The sequence below is a fragment of the Silurus meridionalis genome, chromosome 18 (genome assembly GCF_014805685.1).
Source record: "Silurus meridionalis isolate SWU-2019-XX chromosome 18, ASM1480568v1, whole genome shotgun sequence".
NCBI classification, from domain to species: Eukaryota; Metazoa; Chordata; class Actinopteri; order Siluriformes; family Siluridae; genus Silurus; species Silurus meridionalis.
In genome coordinates, this window is record NC_060901.1 from 13,657,299 (window position 1) to 13,676,301 (window position 19,003).

The following is a 19,003-nucleotide window of genomic DNA, read 5'->3' on the forward strand; positions in this document are numbered from 1 at the left end:
GAAGTGTCTTGGTAGTGTTTAAAATTTCTGTCATATTTCTCTAATGCCATTTTCTTACTTTCTTTCTTTCTGTCTGTCTTTAAGTTTTTTTTTCCTTTTTTATAAATTAAAAGTCATGGACGCCTCTAAAGCCTGGTCTTTTAAAAGTGAATTTGTTAGTAGTTTTTATTGCAATTTGAAAAATAGATACAAAAAAAAAAAAGCTGTCCATCTACTGTCACAGCAAATTGGGCTGCACAGAAATATACATATAAAACATCATTTATGTATATTTACCACGTTTAGTGATGAGATTTTGGTGAAGAGTAGATGAAACCGGTTGCACTAATGCGTCGAAACACAACAAAAAAGACGTCAAACAGTAAAGAACAAAGTAAGAACGACAGAAGAAAGAAATTGGAAAAGAGACAATAAGAAAAAGAATGAGAGAAAGAAAAAGAGAGAAGGAGAGAGGAAGAGAGAGAGAGAGAGAGAGAGAGAGAGAGAGAGAGAGAGAGGTGGAACACTGGAGGGAAGGTTGTGTGAACGCTGTTACAACATCGGACAGGTACTGGAACACCACAGCACAGAGAGAGAGACGAGTATTAGGAAAAATGATTTAATATCGGAGACAGAAGCAAAAAACTGCATCACACAAGAACGTACATTTACAAAAATAAGTCCGACTGTTTCAGCTACACAGTTAGGTTAACAGCAAAGGACAGAGAAACCAGAAAAATTCTAAACAGCTAAAAGCAAAAAAGTCCTCAAATTACTTGTTTTTTTTTTCATCTCTTTGTCAAACTAATACATTTATCCACTGAAGGGGACTAAATACTTCTAAATCATCTAAATCGTCTTATCATGGAGACTGCACAATATACTGAACAAAATGAAACTTACCGCCTTCGTAAAGACACTTTGAAAAAGACAAACTTGATTTTTTTTTGTTGTTTTTTTTTTGTTTTTAGGTACTTGTAAGCCAAAAGGAAAACTCCCGACCCTCTTTCCAAAAAAAAAAAAAAAAAGAAGAGAAAAGAAAGCAGAGATAAAGAGAAAGGAAACCAAACGCTGAAGTGAAGAAGAACAAGATGTCAAAGGTCAAAGATAGCAAGCCAAAGTTCTAGAAAATCTTTATATTAAAACTAAACCATCCTGGATGCCAACTTAGAAATCAAAACTCGGGAACAGCCGCTGGCCGACCCCCAACGCCGGCTCAGACAGACTCTCAGTATTGTTTTTTTTTTTTTTTTTTGTGTATTTTTTTTTCTTTAATTGCCAGTATAAAAAGTTGCACTGGTACAAAAGGCATAAGTACAATCAGTTTTAGAAATAGGAAAGCCTGCGCATTTTTTTTGTGTACTTTTTAAATTCCATCCAATGACAGATTCCATGGAGTCAAACAAACATGTACCACGCTTACATAATCCACTGAAATGCATTGACTTTGGCTTTTCTCAAGACAATACTTAAAACTACTCAAATCCTTTTAGAATTAAACAAAAATGATATTAATCTACAGACAACAAGCTTTTTTTTATACGGCACATCAGAGATCAACACACATACAGTATTATTTTTTTTGTCCAAAAAACTTGACATAAGCAAAAAATGCAAAGAAACTCCACTTTTTTTTCTCATAAAATACACTGTTGTTAAATAGCACTTAAGAGAAAAGCAAAAAACAGAAAGAACAAACAGATTTAAGAGAAGATGTGTGTGGTGAAGAAAACCCCTGAGTAAAGAGCCTCAGCAAGCACATCTGCAAAGACCCTTACAACTTTGTGCTTTACTAAACATCTAATGTGTGTGATTTTATGTGTGTGTGTGTGTGTGTGTGTGTGTGTTAAATAAATGGAGTGTGTTGGGGATTATGTGCGTAGCGAGATCGCAAAATCTTACCCTGTTTGTTTTAGAAGTGGCGAAGCAGACACACACACACACACACACACACACACACACACACACACACTGGGAGACATCAGAATTTGTTGCATTTACCCACTGTCATTTGGACACATCATAGTGCAGCATTATATTCATATATATATATATATATATATATATATATATATATATATATATATATACTTCAGGACAGAGCACCTTGGTTTAATCCCTTCCACCATGTCCAGGGCAGTGCCAGTAATCAGCTAAAATTAGGGGGTTCTAAAGATGAGGATGAGCCCTTAGTAGCATGAAGAATGAAATCATTGGACATCATTGGACATTTCGATAACAAAAACAACCCAGAACGCTTTGAACGTTGTGCTTTAGGGTATAAACTGGTGTTACACACCTCTGAGTTGTAAACGATAGATATATATATATATATATGAGCACACTGCCAGTCAAAAGTTTTTAAATGTTATTTTTTAATATCAGAAAAATATTGGAATATAGATTCTTGTACCAATATTATATAAATTCAGTTTCAAATCTTTTTCTCTTTGCTCGTAAAGCATTTAATTAACATATCTAGGTAATAGGTCATCCATGAGAAATTTTTTGTCTTGCTCTAATGAACCATAGTCTGTAGAACCAGGATGTATTTGCCTCTTCACATTCAACGTTCTGGGATTCACTGGAACTCTGACAAAGCGCTGACAAAAAACTATATATATATATATATATATATATATATATATATATATATATATATATATATATACTGATAAAAAGCCTTTGACTGGTAGTGTGTTGTGGATATACTGAAAAGGCAGTACATCTTTACAGTAATCCCCCGGTTTACGGTTTATCGCAGAATCGCATTTGCCACATAACTCATTTGTTTGCTGATTTTCCCGGTCTCTCGCACATAGCACGATAGACCAAAACACTTATAGGGAATTGTTTTATTGGTGTTTGAAATAATTAAATGTATTAATAAATATAATTATTAATTGTTAAATGAAGTAAAATGTTAATACAGTACAGTACTGTATACATAAAATAGCATTTTTGGGGTGGCATTCCTATTATTTCGTTTCTATTTTGGAACGTAACCACCGCGATAAACGGGGGAATACTGTATTTCTCTTCCTGGTGCTGACTGGGATATAAGTTGAGACATAATAATACTAGTATTGTGCTAACCGTTTTTATTCCCACCTACATGTGCAGCATATGTGTATTTTTTTTGTGCTTGTGCGACCAGCTAATGGTGACGGCATAACGCTTAACCATGCAGTCGAATCCCACAGAGGATGTCCCTCCCTGCAGCTCTGTGTGTTTGGCAGTTCTGGTACTGTTGGTCAGGTGAATTATTGGGACACACACAAAAAAACCACACACATACAGAAACAACAAATACACATACACACCAGACAGACACACAAACGCACAAATAACCTTGGCAGCACTCAGACAGCAGCCTATTCCACCCCACTAATACTGAGCGTCATGTTAAGGCAGGATTTGGGTAGAAAATAGTGCTTTAGTGAAGAAGTAAACAGGGGTTTTTAGGGGGGAGCTGGCTGTAAACCACGTCTGTAAACAAGATTGTATGTGTATATACATATATATATATACACGGTTCATTTACAACACGTGTAAACTTTTTTTTTCCGACAAAAAAGTGCAATGGGTAAATACGATACTGTGGACAGGGGGTGAGGTGTCCTTTGGCGTCAGGGTGCTTTTAAGACCTGAAGATGCAGAAGCGAGGTGAACAGGCATGTGCCGATAAACTCAGAACACATTACACACACACACACATATATGTGTGTATATATATATATATATATATATATATATATATATATATATATATATATATATATATATATAAATATATAGCAGATGGATAGCATTATCACTGCTACCATGGTGTCAGATTTGGGAGATTTCTGCTGTGTTTGTGCTTCTGAGATTAAAAAGTATATCCTGTTTCAAGCATTGCATTCCAAGCATCAGGACAACTGTATACCTTCGTGGAGTTTGAACGTGCCGAGAAAAACGCAAAAATACAGTACGAAAAAAACGTTTTTCGAATTTAATAGTGAGATTTTACACCACACCGACTCTAATACACTTTTGGATTTGATATAATTAAAAACGTATAGTTGGCGAATGCTTGGGGGGGTTTAATCTGCTCTTGATAAGTCGTGTGTGTTTTTTCCGGGATGCCGATGACCCTTGCGTTAGCATGAATGCGATCCGTGAAACCGATTAGCGCACACACTTCCTTTATGAGACTTGAGAAGTAGCTCTTTCCCTAGTGTTAAAAAAAAAAAACACAGTGTGATGTGAATATCAAATATCTTGCACTTCTTTGGGCGCTTTTCTATCGTCACGGTGTTCGGTAGAAAAACAAATGCAGGTTAAAGAAAAAAGAAATCAAATAGGGTAACAAACAAATAGCTAGAGTTTGATGTACATGTACTATCGACACATGCCTGACACCTCTGTACAGCTCCCCTGTGATTTCTTCTGGCCACTCGGGCTCGCGATACGATGCCAATTTGTGTGTGTGTGTGTGTTTGTGTGTGTGTGTGTTGGGGTGGGGGGGTGTAGATGTAGACGTGTGTGCTGCTGAGACTCGTGCTCAGGGGGCTCACATACACACACCATCGAAGAAAAGAGGGCTGTGAGGTCAACCTTTAGCGCAGGTGTGTGTATGCGTGCATGTGGGTGCGCGTGTGTGTGTGTGTATGGTTGTGCACGTGCATGTGTGTGAGTTAGGAGATAGATACAGAGAAAGAACAAGAGAGAATGACACATGGGCACTTTTTTACATCTTTACATAAAAAAAAAAGAAAAAGAAAAAGAAAAGAAAAGAAAGAAAGAAAGAAAGAAAGAAAGAAAGAAAGAAAGAAAGAAAGAAAGCAAAAAACGTGAACAGTTCAGGCAACAAGACCACAGAGTAGCAAGTTAACAACCGCTTGTTTTTTTTTCCTTTTTTTTTTTTTTTTTAATCTATATCCTTAAATATGAGGGATACAAAACACTTACGTAATAAAATACCCATGTTATCAAATCATCAAATCATTTCACAAGTAATACACTGAAGCTGTAGGCAGGATGTACCGTCAGAATTTTGGCACTAAAGTCCACTCATAGTTGTTTTTTTTTTTTTTTTTCTTTTTTTTTTTCCCGTGTGTATGAAAGAAAAAAAAATACATTTCGCTGAGCGCAACAACACATCTAAATATTGTTTCCCACAATTCGAAAAAATAAGAAGAATGACATTGATGCTTCACAAGCTGACATTTGTAAAAGGTTTATATAGCTAATTACCCGACAAGAAATTTCAAATAGGGACTCCTAATAATAAAAAGAGAATAAAAAAAAAAAAACAAACAAAGAAAAAAACAAACAAAAAACAACAGGTATACTCTAGTAGCAATAGTACTATGATAGGTTTTTGTCTATGTTCAAGTAAACCGATTTTTAGTCTTCTCTTTAAAAACACAAGACGAATAAGACTATTAGACTTGTGATGAAACCACGACTCAATCCACAAAAAGCACCGACGGGAACGCGGGTCACACAGACTGTTGGGGTTTTTTTTTTTGTTTGTTTTTATTTTTTTTCCTCTATACATTTAAACAGTATAAAATATAGGTAATTTCATGTGCATTTATACCACGGATTGTCTAACGGTAGATCAGTTCAGCAAAAAGGTGTGACATGTAGGTAGCATTTCCCCCAAACAGGGCACTCTTTTTTTTATTTCGTTGGTGGTTTTTTTTTTTTGTCTTTTTTGTTTTTTAATACCTTTACTACTCTAGAAAAAAGTGGTTTTATATAGACTTTAATGAGAAACCGAGCCACTTCAAATGGCCTTATCAAAAAACTTTACACTGCCTGAAAAATGTAAAAACCACAAGCTCGCTCTGAGAGACTCTTTATGTTCAATTAGACAGTTTTTATTTATTTATATATATATATTTATATTTATATAGATTTTTCGTATTAAAACTGCTTGGAAGTAGTCTAGTTCTCGTAGAAACCAGCTCGGTCTACCTGTAATCGCGCTGACAGGAAGTCCCGAAGCCAATCCCTGTATTGTACTTTCAAGTTTACTTTAAATGAATGAAAAGAAAAAGAAAAATAGAATAATTAAAATAATTATAATAATGAAATGTAAAGCAAATCATACAAAAACTAGCAAATGATTAGCAAATTCCTTTTAAATTTTTTTTGCCACAGGTTTGTCTTAATTGTTGTTGTTTTTTTTATTCAGTAAGTTTCGCGAAAAATGTCAAAAACAGCGCTTTGTAAAAATGACGACGCGTCGGGTTCGGCTATTAAATAGACTCTACCTATTCTGCGAGTGCGATACGCGCCTTTATCGCTCTAGCTTTTTCACATTTTTTTCCTTCCTTCCTTCCTTCTTTTCAGCCAATACCCCCCCCATCCCTTCCGAACTCATACTAAAAAGAGAAAGAACACAAACAAATAAAAAAAAAGTCAAAAACAGGGGGAAAAAACAAACCCAGCTCCAAATGAGGTCACATGCAAACAAAAAAGAAATAAGAAAAATTACCCAACAAAGACCAAGCTAAGATCAAAGTCGAGGAGAGATCAGTAGGAGGAGACCAGATTATGATCAGGAGAACTCAGAAAGACATCGGAGACAATGACGAGACGATGAGACTTTTTTTTTTTTTTTTGAACGCCACGTAGACATGCTAGGCAAACGATGAGCAAAGAGTCATGGAGATGAGTTTCTAGGGAAGAAAACGGGAGAGGAGAGTTACACACACAGCCTCTGGCACACAACTAACAGCATTAAAAAACCATGAGAACAACAAACAAACAAATAACAACGACAACAACAGCAACGACATCGAACAACGACAACAACAGCGCTACTAGCCAGCGATTACCCAGAGCAAGAATATTTTTTTTTGTTATATTCCTTTTTCTTTTCCAAATACTACACAAATTTTACACAGATAAACATATGTAAATGATCTGTACATTCACACACACACACACACACACACACACACACACACACACAAAGCACCCCAATGAATCCATCGGCCCCTTGTTTAAAAGACAGCTCGATGGATCCTGAGAAAAACAAATGTTTTTTTTTTTTTTTGGATCGGAATGCGGAAACAGAAGACCAGACAAAGCTCAAATGAAACAGAAGGGGGAAAAAAAAGGGAGAAACAGATTGCACGTGTAAAGTGCTACTCACAGCAAGGGAGAGAGAAAGAGATGGAAGGACAGAGAGTGAGAGAGTGAGAAAGAGTGGAGGAAAAGGAGTAAAGGAGTAGGGCTTCACAATTAATCAAATCAATTGTAATTTTGGGACTCTGTCATTCGTTAAACATGGAAAGGTCACTCGTTACCTGGGCCGTAATTCAATTTCCACTCGAATCGCCTACCACGGTGGGAGCGAAAAGGTTAAGGGTCGGACCTGTTAAATCCTGTTGTCAATCTAATATCTCACCCTCATCCTCACCTGCTGATGTCTGGATTGGATTCAGGTCTAAAGGAACGTTTTGTCCAGCAAGAATATTAACTATTAATGATAATTACATATCGTGCAACAGTCTTGCAAAAGAATACTGTAAAGATGACTTAAATAATCAAATTCCTTTTACGTAAACACGCTACTGATCAACAAAACTGTGTTTACATTCCATATTTATTTCTATTTAACAGGAATTTCGATATTGTCCAAGGATTCTGGGTGAAATTCCGAAATGTGGGGTCTATAGGCACGACCTACCGCCCAATCCACGTCTTGGCGTTCATTCGTTTGTTATGGGGGCTGGAATGTCGCCAGAATGGTGACGAATTTTGCATCGTCAGGCATATTTTTTAGCAGGAAATATAAATGACATTTTTTTTTTCCACCTGAGCTACTAAGGCAATGTCCACACTAAGAATTTCTTTCGTTTGAAAACGCTCCGTTTACTGGCATTCTGTTGTTTTTAGTCAACAAAAATTTAGCTTTTTGAAAACGCCATTTGCACGGAGTGGACTGTGAAAACAAAGGCTTTTCAAAAATGATGTTGCATTTTTTAGTCATGTGACCAGTTCAAGCCAAGATGGTGGTCCACTTTTTTGGCGTATTTGTTTTGGCACGTCTTCCGGTCTATATTCTTACTCGATTTCTCAACTTCATACTCCTGTTACTCACAGCAACAACTTCACCTCACTGTCAGTTCTTTAAAAAAAAAACTTTGGACCCGTCCACGACATTGTTTTACAGTACAGGGACGTGAGGGTTTTCAGACGTTTCGTTGTGAATGAGCAACTATTGAAGATCGATTGTAAACGATATTGTGGACAGTTTTTAGACAAAGATGGCATTTTTAAAATTGATCCGGATGAGGGTTAAAACGTAGCCTAAAACATCTTGGAGAACTCGGAATCAGTTCTTCTAGAGACATTTTTCGTTTTGAAATTTTTATATTGTTCTTTAATGATATTCATGTTTTTTTTGTGTAACAGCTTATTTACTGATTGATTGATTTTTCATTGTAATCTTTGAAAGCCTCAAATATTTTCGGATATATTTTCGATAATGCAAAATGTATAACATATATATCTATAGCAAATATTGTACATAAAAAATGTGGTCTAAGACTTTTACACAGTACTTGTTTACATTAAAATTTAATATACAGACATACTAATACACAATATGGACAAAAAATACTGGGACACCTGACTTTTCCAGTCGTATGAGCCTCATCTGCCAAAATGTTACCACAAATTTGGAAACATACAATTGTATAGGATGTCTTTGGATGCAGCATTACATTTTCCCTTAAAACTAGGTGCCCTAAACCTGTTCCAGCATGACAAAGCCCCTGTCCACAAGACCAACTCCATGAAGATATGCTTTTAATGAGTTGGAGTGGAAGATCTTGAGTGACCTGTAACAGATATAAACCCTATTGAACACCTTTGAGATGAATTGGAATGCTGAGTGCACCCCAGACCTCCTCCTTGTGTTGAATAAACACAAATCTCCACAAGCACACTTAAAAATCTAGTGGAACATCTTCCCAGTATTGTGAAGGTTATTATATGAATTGGGATTCCTTTTCTACATCAGTGCCTGACTTTTCTAATACTTTTGCGGCTGAATCTCCACAGAATGTAGTGGAACATCTTCCCAGGGGAGTGGAGGTTTTTACCAGCAAATGGAGATAAAATGTATAATGCGATGTTTAAAAAACACATACTAATCTTATGGTCAGGTGTCCACAGACTATTGTCTATATAGTGTAGATACACTACATGTTTTTTTTGTGGAATAAAAATTGATTGAAAACTTCTATGTAATCTAAAAAGGGACATTGTGATAACCAGAAATGTTACAAATCCCAGTTAGGTTCAGAAGAAACGGACAAATGCTGACAAAAAAAATGACAAGCTTCATGCTAAGCGTGTAAAAGATACCCAGCATGTACGATGAACACCGCTCGTGGTGTGTCTAATTAGTTTGTGAATTTTTAGGTCGAAGTTGAACAAGCTCAAACGGGCACTAAGGCGAATGAAAAGCTTCCAGAAACAGATCTTTGATCCACATCTTTCATTTCCGCCAATTTATTAGCATTTGTCCAAAAACTGCTGGAGCCTGATATTGTAAATGCTTCAGCTAAACCCATAGATGCTGGCATCTCACCGGCTTCACGATTCTTTCACTGTAATATGCAGTTCTCCAAAAGCCTTGAATCCAATCCACACACAGAGCTGAGAAAGTTTAGGATTAAAATGTATGTTCAGGAGCCCAAAAATGGTCTCTCTGAATTTTCCTGGAATTTGATCCCTCTGTACTTCCAATCCATCAGAGCAAAGGCTTTAGTGCTGAGCAGCCACTTATTACATTTTCAATTAATATCTATAACAGAGAGAATCTCCGAATACGATCAGGACAATCAAGCAGCCCAGACCGAAATATAACCGGGACATGACAGAATGATGGAGAAGACAGATGGGAAGGAAAGAGATAGGGACAGAAAGATGTGAGGGATAAGAAGGAGGGAGGTAGAGAAGGGATGGGAGGAGGGTGAGAGATCCTCTGTTCTCTTCTCATTGTTTGGCTTCAGAAGACTGGACGTCGATAAGCACTTTGTCTTCACAAACCCGATCACTTTTAACCAGAATAAATACAAGTCTTTCACTTCAGTAGAGGCAGTAGAAATGTTTTTTTTTTCTCTCGTATAAAAATAGAACTGCATTTTTTTACAAATAAAATTTACAGGCCTGTGGCTTTCTGTACTCTGATATATATATTTTTTTATTTCAATAAACATCAAGTATTTGCAGTTGAAACCCGCCACCCCGCCGGAAACATAAAATGCTTTGATATTAGATTCGTTTTTTTTCCTTAAATGTATCATCTCTTTTTAAAATGCTCTACATAAAATGCTCTGTTGAGACAAACACAAACAAAAAAAAAAAAAACAATGCAAAAAGGCGTAATGCTTTAATGGCAGGTGTGTTTGTGTGTTTGTGTGTAAGAGTCTCTTTTGGCAGTCATTGCCGTTAACTACAGCGAGGCCACATCGGGTTTTGACCCTTTTCTCTCTGGTGCCGTTGGGCCGAGGGGTCGAAGGAGCAGCGGAGCCCGGAGGCAACACCAGAGGTCAAAGGGCAAAGTCGAACGTGCATATTGGTGCTTTTTTTGGGGCTCTGGCCCCGTCCCTACGTGTTCTCACAAGCCTCAAGGTTCACAACGAGAAACTAAATGTAGTTTAAAGAGCGTTTTTCCTTTCGGCTGTTGTTGTCGTTATTATCATAAAAATGAAAGGAAAAAAAAAGAAAAGAAAAAAACGTACAAAATGAAAAGGCATGGTATAAATATCTACTTAAAAAATAAATAAATAGTTTTATACACAACTCAAAATCGAAAAGGGAAAAAAAAAAACCCAAACAAACCTAGCAACAGCTATTCATTCATCGCAGGTCATACAAAATAATTGCAAAAATGGAAGCGTTCATGTGAATAGAAACCAAATAATATTAATAATAATAATAACAATAATAATAATAATACAAATAATAATACTGCCATCGAAAAAAGTTTGAAAAGAATGTTCAGGGAGGAAAGTGACTCCCTCTAGTGGTGTTAAGGGTGAAACTCTCCCCCATGTCCCTCCCCCTTTTTTCCCATCCCCGGGGCGGTTGCCGTGGCAGCAGTGGGGACTTACCCTAGCAGTGTAGGGACAGAGAGGAGTGGCCCTAGCAATTAGATCAGTAGGGCTTGCTGTCGTTCTTAGATCGCTTCAGCTGAACCTTCAGGCGCTTCATTCCGATCTGAAAGCCGTTCATCGCCTGAATGGCCGCTTGTGCCGACACGGGATTGTCGTAACTGACGAAACCTGAAACAAAGATGGAAAGTGCGTGAGGGGGGAGGGTGTGTTCAATCAAATGTATTAGTGTGCAGGGTCTTATTACAAACTATATGCTACAGCACATTGGAATATGTTTCGAATAAATAGATTAAATAAATCTAAAAACACAAAGAGCTAAATGGTGCAACGACCCGTTTTCCCGCCGCAATTAGAGCGCATTCTGTTCAACAAAGCCTTTCATTCTTTACGTTGTCTAAAATGAGCTTACAGTGCACTTCGCAGCACGGTTTTCCATTAACACTGTATTATTCATTCTCATTTCGAAAAACCTTTGACAAAATGTGAACTAATATACATGAAAGTGCGATTTAATTCAAAACAGCCTCTTTAATTCTTTGCGATGCAAATTTGCCAGATCTTATAGCGCATACCGTATACTACAAGGCCAGTGTATGTACGCACCTGACCATCACATTCGAGAAATTTCGTTTTGCCATAATTCAAAAAACACAGAACTGTTTAAATATACTGGAGCTATACATTTTCCCTTCACTGGATCTAGGTGGAACCAAAACATTTCCATCATGACAATACTCCTGTGCACAAAGCAAGCTCCATGAAGACATGGTTTGCCAAATCTAGAGTGAACTTCCCTGACCTCAACCCTACTGAACACCTTCAGGATGACCTGGAACGGTGACTACGCCCCAGACCTCCTCTTCTAACCTCCACTCTTTTGGGAAGATGTTCCACTAGATTTTCGAGAGTGGTTGTGGAGATTTGTGCTCATTCAGCCACAAGGGTGTTAGTAAAAATCAGGTACTGTTGTAGGTGAGGTGAGGAGGCCTGGGGTGTCTTCAGAGTTTCAATTAATTCCAATAGGGTTTTCAATAGGGATAGAGCTCTATAGCAGGAGATCTTCCACTTCAACGCATTGTAAAGCATATCTTCATGGAGCTCTCATTGTTCACAGGGGCATTGTCATGCAGGAACAGATTTGGGTCTTCTAATTCAAGTGAATGGAAGATTTCATGCTACCGAGACTAAAAAACATTAGATTCATTGCATGCCCCCAACTTTGTGGTATCAGTTAAGTAAAGATCCACATACAGTATGGCTGGGAAAAAAAATCAGGTTTCCCAATCAGTTGTCTGCAAACCCTTGGCCACAGTGTAATAATGAGAAATGTAGCTCTTAACAGCAAAAAAAAAAAAATGTGTTTTCTTTTTGGGTAAGTGCTGGGTTTAAGTGTTCTTATCACATTCATTAATTGCACTAGTAATGATAACAACCAAAGGTCCTTACAACGAGAGTATTTTAAAAGTGTGTTTGTGTTCTGGGTACATACCGAAGCACTTGCTCAGATTGGTCTGTTTGTCGATGAACACTTTGGCCGACACTACGTTTCCGAAAGGCATGAACATCTGCAGAATGTCCTGGTCCCCAAACTCCTGCGGCAGGTGATAGATGAAAAGGTTTGCCCCTTCTGGTCCTGCAAGCACAATACACAACGCATTTACACACTTAGTTTTACAGGTGAACATTTTTTTTAGGCTACGCAACTCACGTGTCAGAAATAGTACTGGTCTACTCAGTGGTGGAAAAACAACAGGTCTCTATGGTAATGGAGGTTAACAGTAGAAGCTGAAATGCTCCTAATGTACTGTGTGTACTTGTTTGTTACAAAAAAAGGGACATTGAATCTTCCCCACAATTTTGCCATAAATTTCATTTTTGCGAATGCTGTAGAATGCTCTATGAAGGGAAAACGGAATATAAAATATATGCTAGGCAACTCTATACTTCTTATGTAGCTAGTCAGTAGGCTTAAACAACCAGAAAGAGATTGTTGTGACCTGGGGTGAACTCTGTCATCTGTTCATATACCTGTAATGTGGAAAACTAAAGGCTACAACTAGGGTCTTTTAGTAGAGCATATATTATCCTTTAGTATTTAAATCACTGTATAGGTATACACAGTATGTGAGTTGTATAGGTGTTTTGCGTTAAATAAATGGATTATTACTTGGCATACACTCGGGAGATGAAAACTGTAGTGCACTAGAATGTGTTGAAGAATCATAAATTGTGAGAAATTTAGGGCAGTTTTTCCATCAACTGTCCTGGGAAACTTGTAAGGATACATCCCAGGAGAACAGCAGTTACAGCAATAATCAAACCATCCTGCATTGAACAAACATTCATTCTACAGTCAAAATCGCTGAGACTCTATTTTCCTCCTATTCCGATGTGTATCTTACTTGAACGTCCATGATTTTATGCATCGTACTAGTTAATAATCACATGAATGAGCAGCAGTACAGGTGTACATTTCTACAATTCTGGCTGTGGAAGATGTGTTTCTTTGTGTGTGTGAATTGGAATTTATTTAGCTGTTTATGTGTGTGTGTGTTCAAATGTGTTATATTAGGGCTGTCAACCGATTTAAATATTTAATCGCAATTAGTTCCATGATTGTCATGATTTAACTCGTGATTAATCGTAATCCAATATTTTGATCTGGTCTAAATGTACCTTAAATTTATATTTTTTACATTTTTAAAACTCGAATCAACATTTGCATGGACAAATATGGATGCTTAATGCAAATGTATGTTTATTATTAGTGAAACTATACTCAACATAGAGCATAAAGACAAAATATTCCTGTAAATGTTTTTAAATAATTATGGTGTTTGAAATTACATAAATCATCAGGACACCAAACAGAAACATTTTGCTATGTTTCCACACGGACGGTTTTAATCGCCGGATGTGTGCACCCTGACGGATTTTGGTGCTTGATTTGAGACTTGGCGCATCAGTAAAACAAAGTTTAGTAAATACAAATAATGTGTTTATCGTTATTTTTTAAATATATTTGAGTAAAGAAAGAATATCGTATATAATTATGTGTTGCATTGAAGGTTTTAATTTTGCCTCTTTTACATTTATTAAATCAATAAAAATGGTCAAACGGAAATGCGCGCTGCATTAATCACACTTTTATATAATTAGTGCTGTTAAAATGAATTTGCGTTAATGCGTTATTAACGTGTCAATTTTGACAGCCCTAATTTTTTCTCTTTTAATACGTGTGTTATGACAAGTAAATAGTTTATGGGGACTTAAAGACACAGAGAGTAAATGTCCATGTGTGTGTCTGTGTGTGGTCCTTCCTCACCCTCTTTCTGGCTCCCAGCGGCGCTCTGCTGCTGCAGTAAGCTCTGGCTGTAGAGTGTGGGCAGGGCGGCGGCGGCATACTGCTGGATTCCTGAGTAAGCCTGAGTGAGGGCATCCATGGGGCCGGCCGAGCCGCCGCCATTCAGGGCAGCCACACCTGAGAGCATGTGAGCAACTTTACATAAAACCCAACAATAAAGAAGAAAAAAGTACACTTACTCATTAGCACTTGGGACTGAAGGGAAGTGTTTTTTTTTTTACTACAACACATACAAAAAAACAGCGAGACAACGTACTCACAAGATACGATACGAAAATACACACACACATCATACACATCAGACAGGGAACACTTCAGACATGAATGAAATGTACTTTGTTTCCCCTTTACCTCAAATATATAAACGATAAAGTGAGTTAATACTGACACTAATGTAGCTACAAATTAGAAAAAAATATATAGCTGCCAGTTTTGCCAAGTCTTTTTCAATTTGGTACCACACCAACAACACGCCTCATTATTCCAGCTGGGTACCAATTAAATTTGAGAATTTCGTCAAGAAATCACGCATTTCTTGCACTCTAGCTAAGGACCAAAAAAACACAAAACAAACAAGCTTCGATCTTAATTACGAACCTCGTTAATGGAAATCTCACTTGATTTTATCACAAGTTGCTTCAGATCTTATGGATTTGGTTGTTGACTTGATTACTATTTTATATATATTTTTGTTGTTTCATATTAACAACTAAAGCTACATTCAAAGCTACTATAAAATCTTTTGCATTGAGCAATTGGGCATTACTGGAATACTCAGCAAACTTCAGCATTACTGAAATGTACGTAATTTGACAGGTTTTTTTTGTTTTATTTTTTGATCTATACACTGGAAAATGTTAATGTGTAGAAAAAGGGAAATTGAAAGAATTGAATAATTAATATTTTATATTATTATCAGCATCAATTCTGTGGTATAATTTGGTCAAATGAAATTTCATCTCTCGACATTGATGCCTGCGTGGTGACATTCTATTCCAAGGATAACAGTAAATCGACTTGGAAGTACTATTTGTTTTAGCACTCCAATATCCATTTGTACATTTTTAGACACAACATGCATTCGGAGGCTGCAAGAATCACCACCACTTAACTAAACTTGAGCGGAAAAGAAAAGCTGTACATTTCATTTTTATTTTTTACTGAACAATCTCATACAAAGTTGCACCAGTTAACACCAAATTACAAGACGATCGGTTCACACACAAGAACAGTAAATAATCAGTAACACTGACAAGTGCTGTGACAGACTCACGTCAAGCTTACACACAAGATCAATAACATTTATTACACAGCCTTGTGAGCAAAGTGGAAAACCGTGGCCGACACATGCAAGCGACATCACGACAGCAGCTTATCGTAACATCAAGAACTATTCCCAAATATTCATTTTCTTCCTTTTCGTTTATTAAAGTTGTCAAACTTCAACTATATGGACAAAAGTATTGAGACACCTGATTTTTCCAGCCATATGTGGTTCTTCGCCAAACTTTTACCTCAGAGTTAAAGACACACAAGATGTCTCTGGATGTGGTGGCATTACATTTTTCCTTTACTTGAACTAGGACACCCAAACCTGTTCAGGAGAATGCTCCAGCTTTATAAAGATATGCTTTACATGGGACGGAGTGGAAGATCTTTTCTGAGGGAATGCTGACTGCACCCCAGGCCTCCTCAACTCACATACCTGACTTTACCAACATCCTTGTGTCTGAATGAGCACAAATCTCCAAAAACACCCTCCAAAATCTAGCAGAACATTTTTCCAGAAAAGTGGAGGTTATTTTAACAGCTAATGGGGACTAAATGTGGAATGGGATGTTCAAAAAAGCAATGTTAGAGTCAGGTGTCCAAAAAAACTTTTGTTCATATAATGTGCTTATCGAATAGACAAAATGGATAAAAGTTAATTACATTGTCCTGGTTCTAAATCTCTTTACACCAGCATGTGAAAGGAAAGGAAAAAAAAACTGCAGCCATAAACTCTATTCCATATTTAAGCCTATACATCTCCAGCCCTATTATTCAACTATTATAGATTATTCATGAATTATACAGTAACTACAGCGAAGCAAACACGAGACGGCAGGTAGTTATGAACAGAATGGAAGCCTGGATGTGCAAATGCATTACAGGAGTTCATCTATCTTGAATTAATGTTATTGTTCATAAAGCACTTTTTATTTTGAAGTGTATGAAAGTCTGAGTCTTGGAATGAGACTCGTTCAGGAGGATGTCTACTGAAGACTAGAACTGTGTGGTTTCATTAAATGTGCGTATGTGTGTGCGTGTATGTGTGTGTGTGTGTGTGTGTGTGTGTGTGTGTGATGACTGATTCATGCATATTTACTGACTGGCCTTTTGGCTTGACGTCCTGCAAACAATAAATGATGAGCAGGGTGCTTCAACCGCAGCTCACTCATTTATCCTGCAATAATTACAACACTGACCTTTACTATTCAATTAAACTATATGGCCTTTATAATGAGCAGTGTGAGGATGTGTGTGTGTGTGTGTGTGTGTGTGTGTGTGTGTGTGTGTGTGTAAATGCGTATGTGTGTGTGTGTGTGTGTGTGTGTCTATTAGAAAGTCATTTCAATTAATGTAAAACGGATGATGTGGCGTGTTGGAAAGCCTGATTTATAAAACCAGTAACCTGTCTGAAAGGTCGTTTTGGGAAAATGCAGACATCCAGGTCAGGTCATCTACACACACACACACACACACACGCACACGCACAAACACAAACACACACACACACACACACAAGCACAAGCGAACACCGCTCAGCCTACCAATTTAAAAAATAACATACGAAGCCCTTATCTATTGTGCTCTGAATTACAAACACTCATCACGCACTTGAATGGGCGTGAACGTGTCCTCCTTTCGGTCTAAGTGCTGCACACAACAACACGAACGCACACTCACAAAAGCGAACAATCACACAACGGTGAAACAATCACAAGCCTAGAGAAACAGAGAAAAAGAGCGATGGATTTGCCAGGCGTCTGGTTTGTGAAGGTGCGTGAGGAGACCGGGCGAAGAGGAGTTTGCTAAACGAGCACACACACACACACACACACACACACACACACACACACACACACACACACAGAGCCTTGAAGTCTATAATTCTAACTCTCTGGGGTGGATCCATTAACTTCTGGGATGGACAAAAATGAACGTAGGACTGTCAAAATTAACGTGTTAACGCCACTCATTTTAGAAACGCGTGATTAATGCAGCACGCGTTTATTTAAAAAAAATACAGTTCAAATATTTTATTTGAACTGTATTTTATTATATTCTGTTTACATTTTTTTATTACAAATATAAATAAATAAATATAAAAGAGGCGAAATTACGCAACACATTTATTCACCATGTCTTTTCTCTACTCAGATATCATTTTTATTCACTAACTTTTTGTTTTACTGATGCGCCAAGTTTTGAATCAAGCACCAAAATCGGCATGATGCACACATCCGGCAATTAAAACCGTCTATGTGGAAACATACTGTTGCAAAAGTTCAGTTTGGGGTCCTGATGATTTGCGCAATTCAACACACCATAATTACTTGAAAACTTTTGCAAGGATATTTTGTCTTCATGCTCTATGTTGAGTTTGGTTTCACTAAAAATAAACATACATTTGCATATATCATCCATATTTGTTCATGCGCATGTTGATTAGAGTATTCAAAACTTGAAAAGTATTAATTTAAGGTACATTTAGAACAGATAAAAATGTGTGATGTATTTGCGATTAATTGCGGTTAAATGTTTTAATCGATTGGCAGTTTATTTGCACGATTGTCGTGAATAATCGCTACTACTTCAAGACAACCATGCGATTAATTGTGATTAAATATTTTAAGCGATCGTTCGAATAAATATTTTAAGCGATTGACAGTTATAATAACTCTCTCTCTTTTTCTCTCATATATATATATATATATATATATATATATATATATATATATATATATATGGCGAATTGTTTAAATAATTGACCGTTTCGAGCAGTGGGTAAACTTACTAGCGCATGCTCGACTCTCTACTTGCAAACTGGCACTTGTCTACATGCCCATTGCCACATATATACTGTATAGTTTATACAGTATGGTACTGTAAATTGCTCTGTTTTGCTAAATTATGTACTCTAATTAATTCAGTTATTAACAAATTACACAACTCTACGCCATACTGTTCACCTTTTTTAACGACTCCTGGGTAGGCTAGGCCATGCATTACGACATTGATATTTACGATATTGGGGTGATCATATCCTTCTAGGACTACCTGCATATATATATATATATATATATATATATATATATATATATATATATATATATATATATATCGAAAGTATTTGAATGTGAAGTACTATCTTTTTTTTTTTACAAAAATATTCTAAAAACCTGACTCATATTTGAACAGTGAAATGTGTTCCGACGCCGTAAATAAACCGCTTTCTGTAAATCTTGACTTCAGGGAACTATCA

General features: G+C 36.9%; 1 protein-coding gene across 22 annotated transcripts in view; it reads right to left on the reverse strand.

Annotated features, from left to right (window-relative positions):
* Positions 1-582: 582 nt before the first annotated feature.
* The window catches only part of celf2 (cugbp, Elav-like family member 2), a 171,896-nt gene continuing 153,475 nt past the window's right edge, over positions 583-19,003 (reverse strand). For 12 of the 22 annotated variants that reach the window (XM_046873348.1, XM_046873344.1, XM_046873345.1 and 9 more), the window contains 4 exons: positions 14,437-14,610; positions 12,601-12,744; positions 11,109-11,279; positions 583-6,653 (listed from right to left, as the gene is read on the reverse strand). In XM_046873348.1, the coding sequence (XP_046729304.1) occupies positions 11,152-11,279; positions 12,601-12,744; positions 14,437-14,610 (446 nt within the window). In that variant the 3' untranslated portion in view covers positions 583-6,653; positions 11,109-11,151. The remainder of the gene's footprint in view (positions 6,654-11,108; positions 11,280-12,600; positions 12,745-14,436; positions 14,611-19,003) is intronic. The other 10 variants (XM_046873354.1, XM_046873347.1, XM_046873364.1 and 7 more) reach the window with 2 other exon arrangements.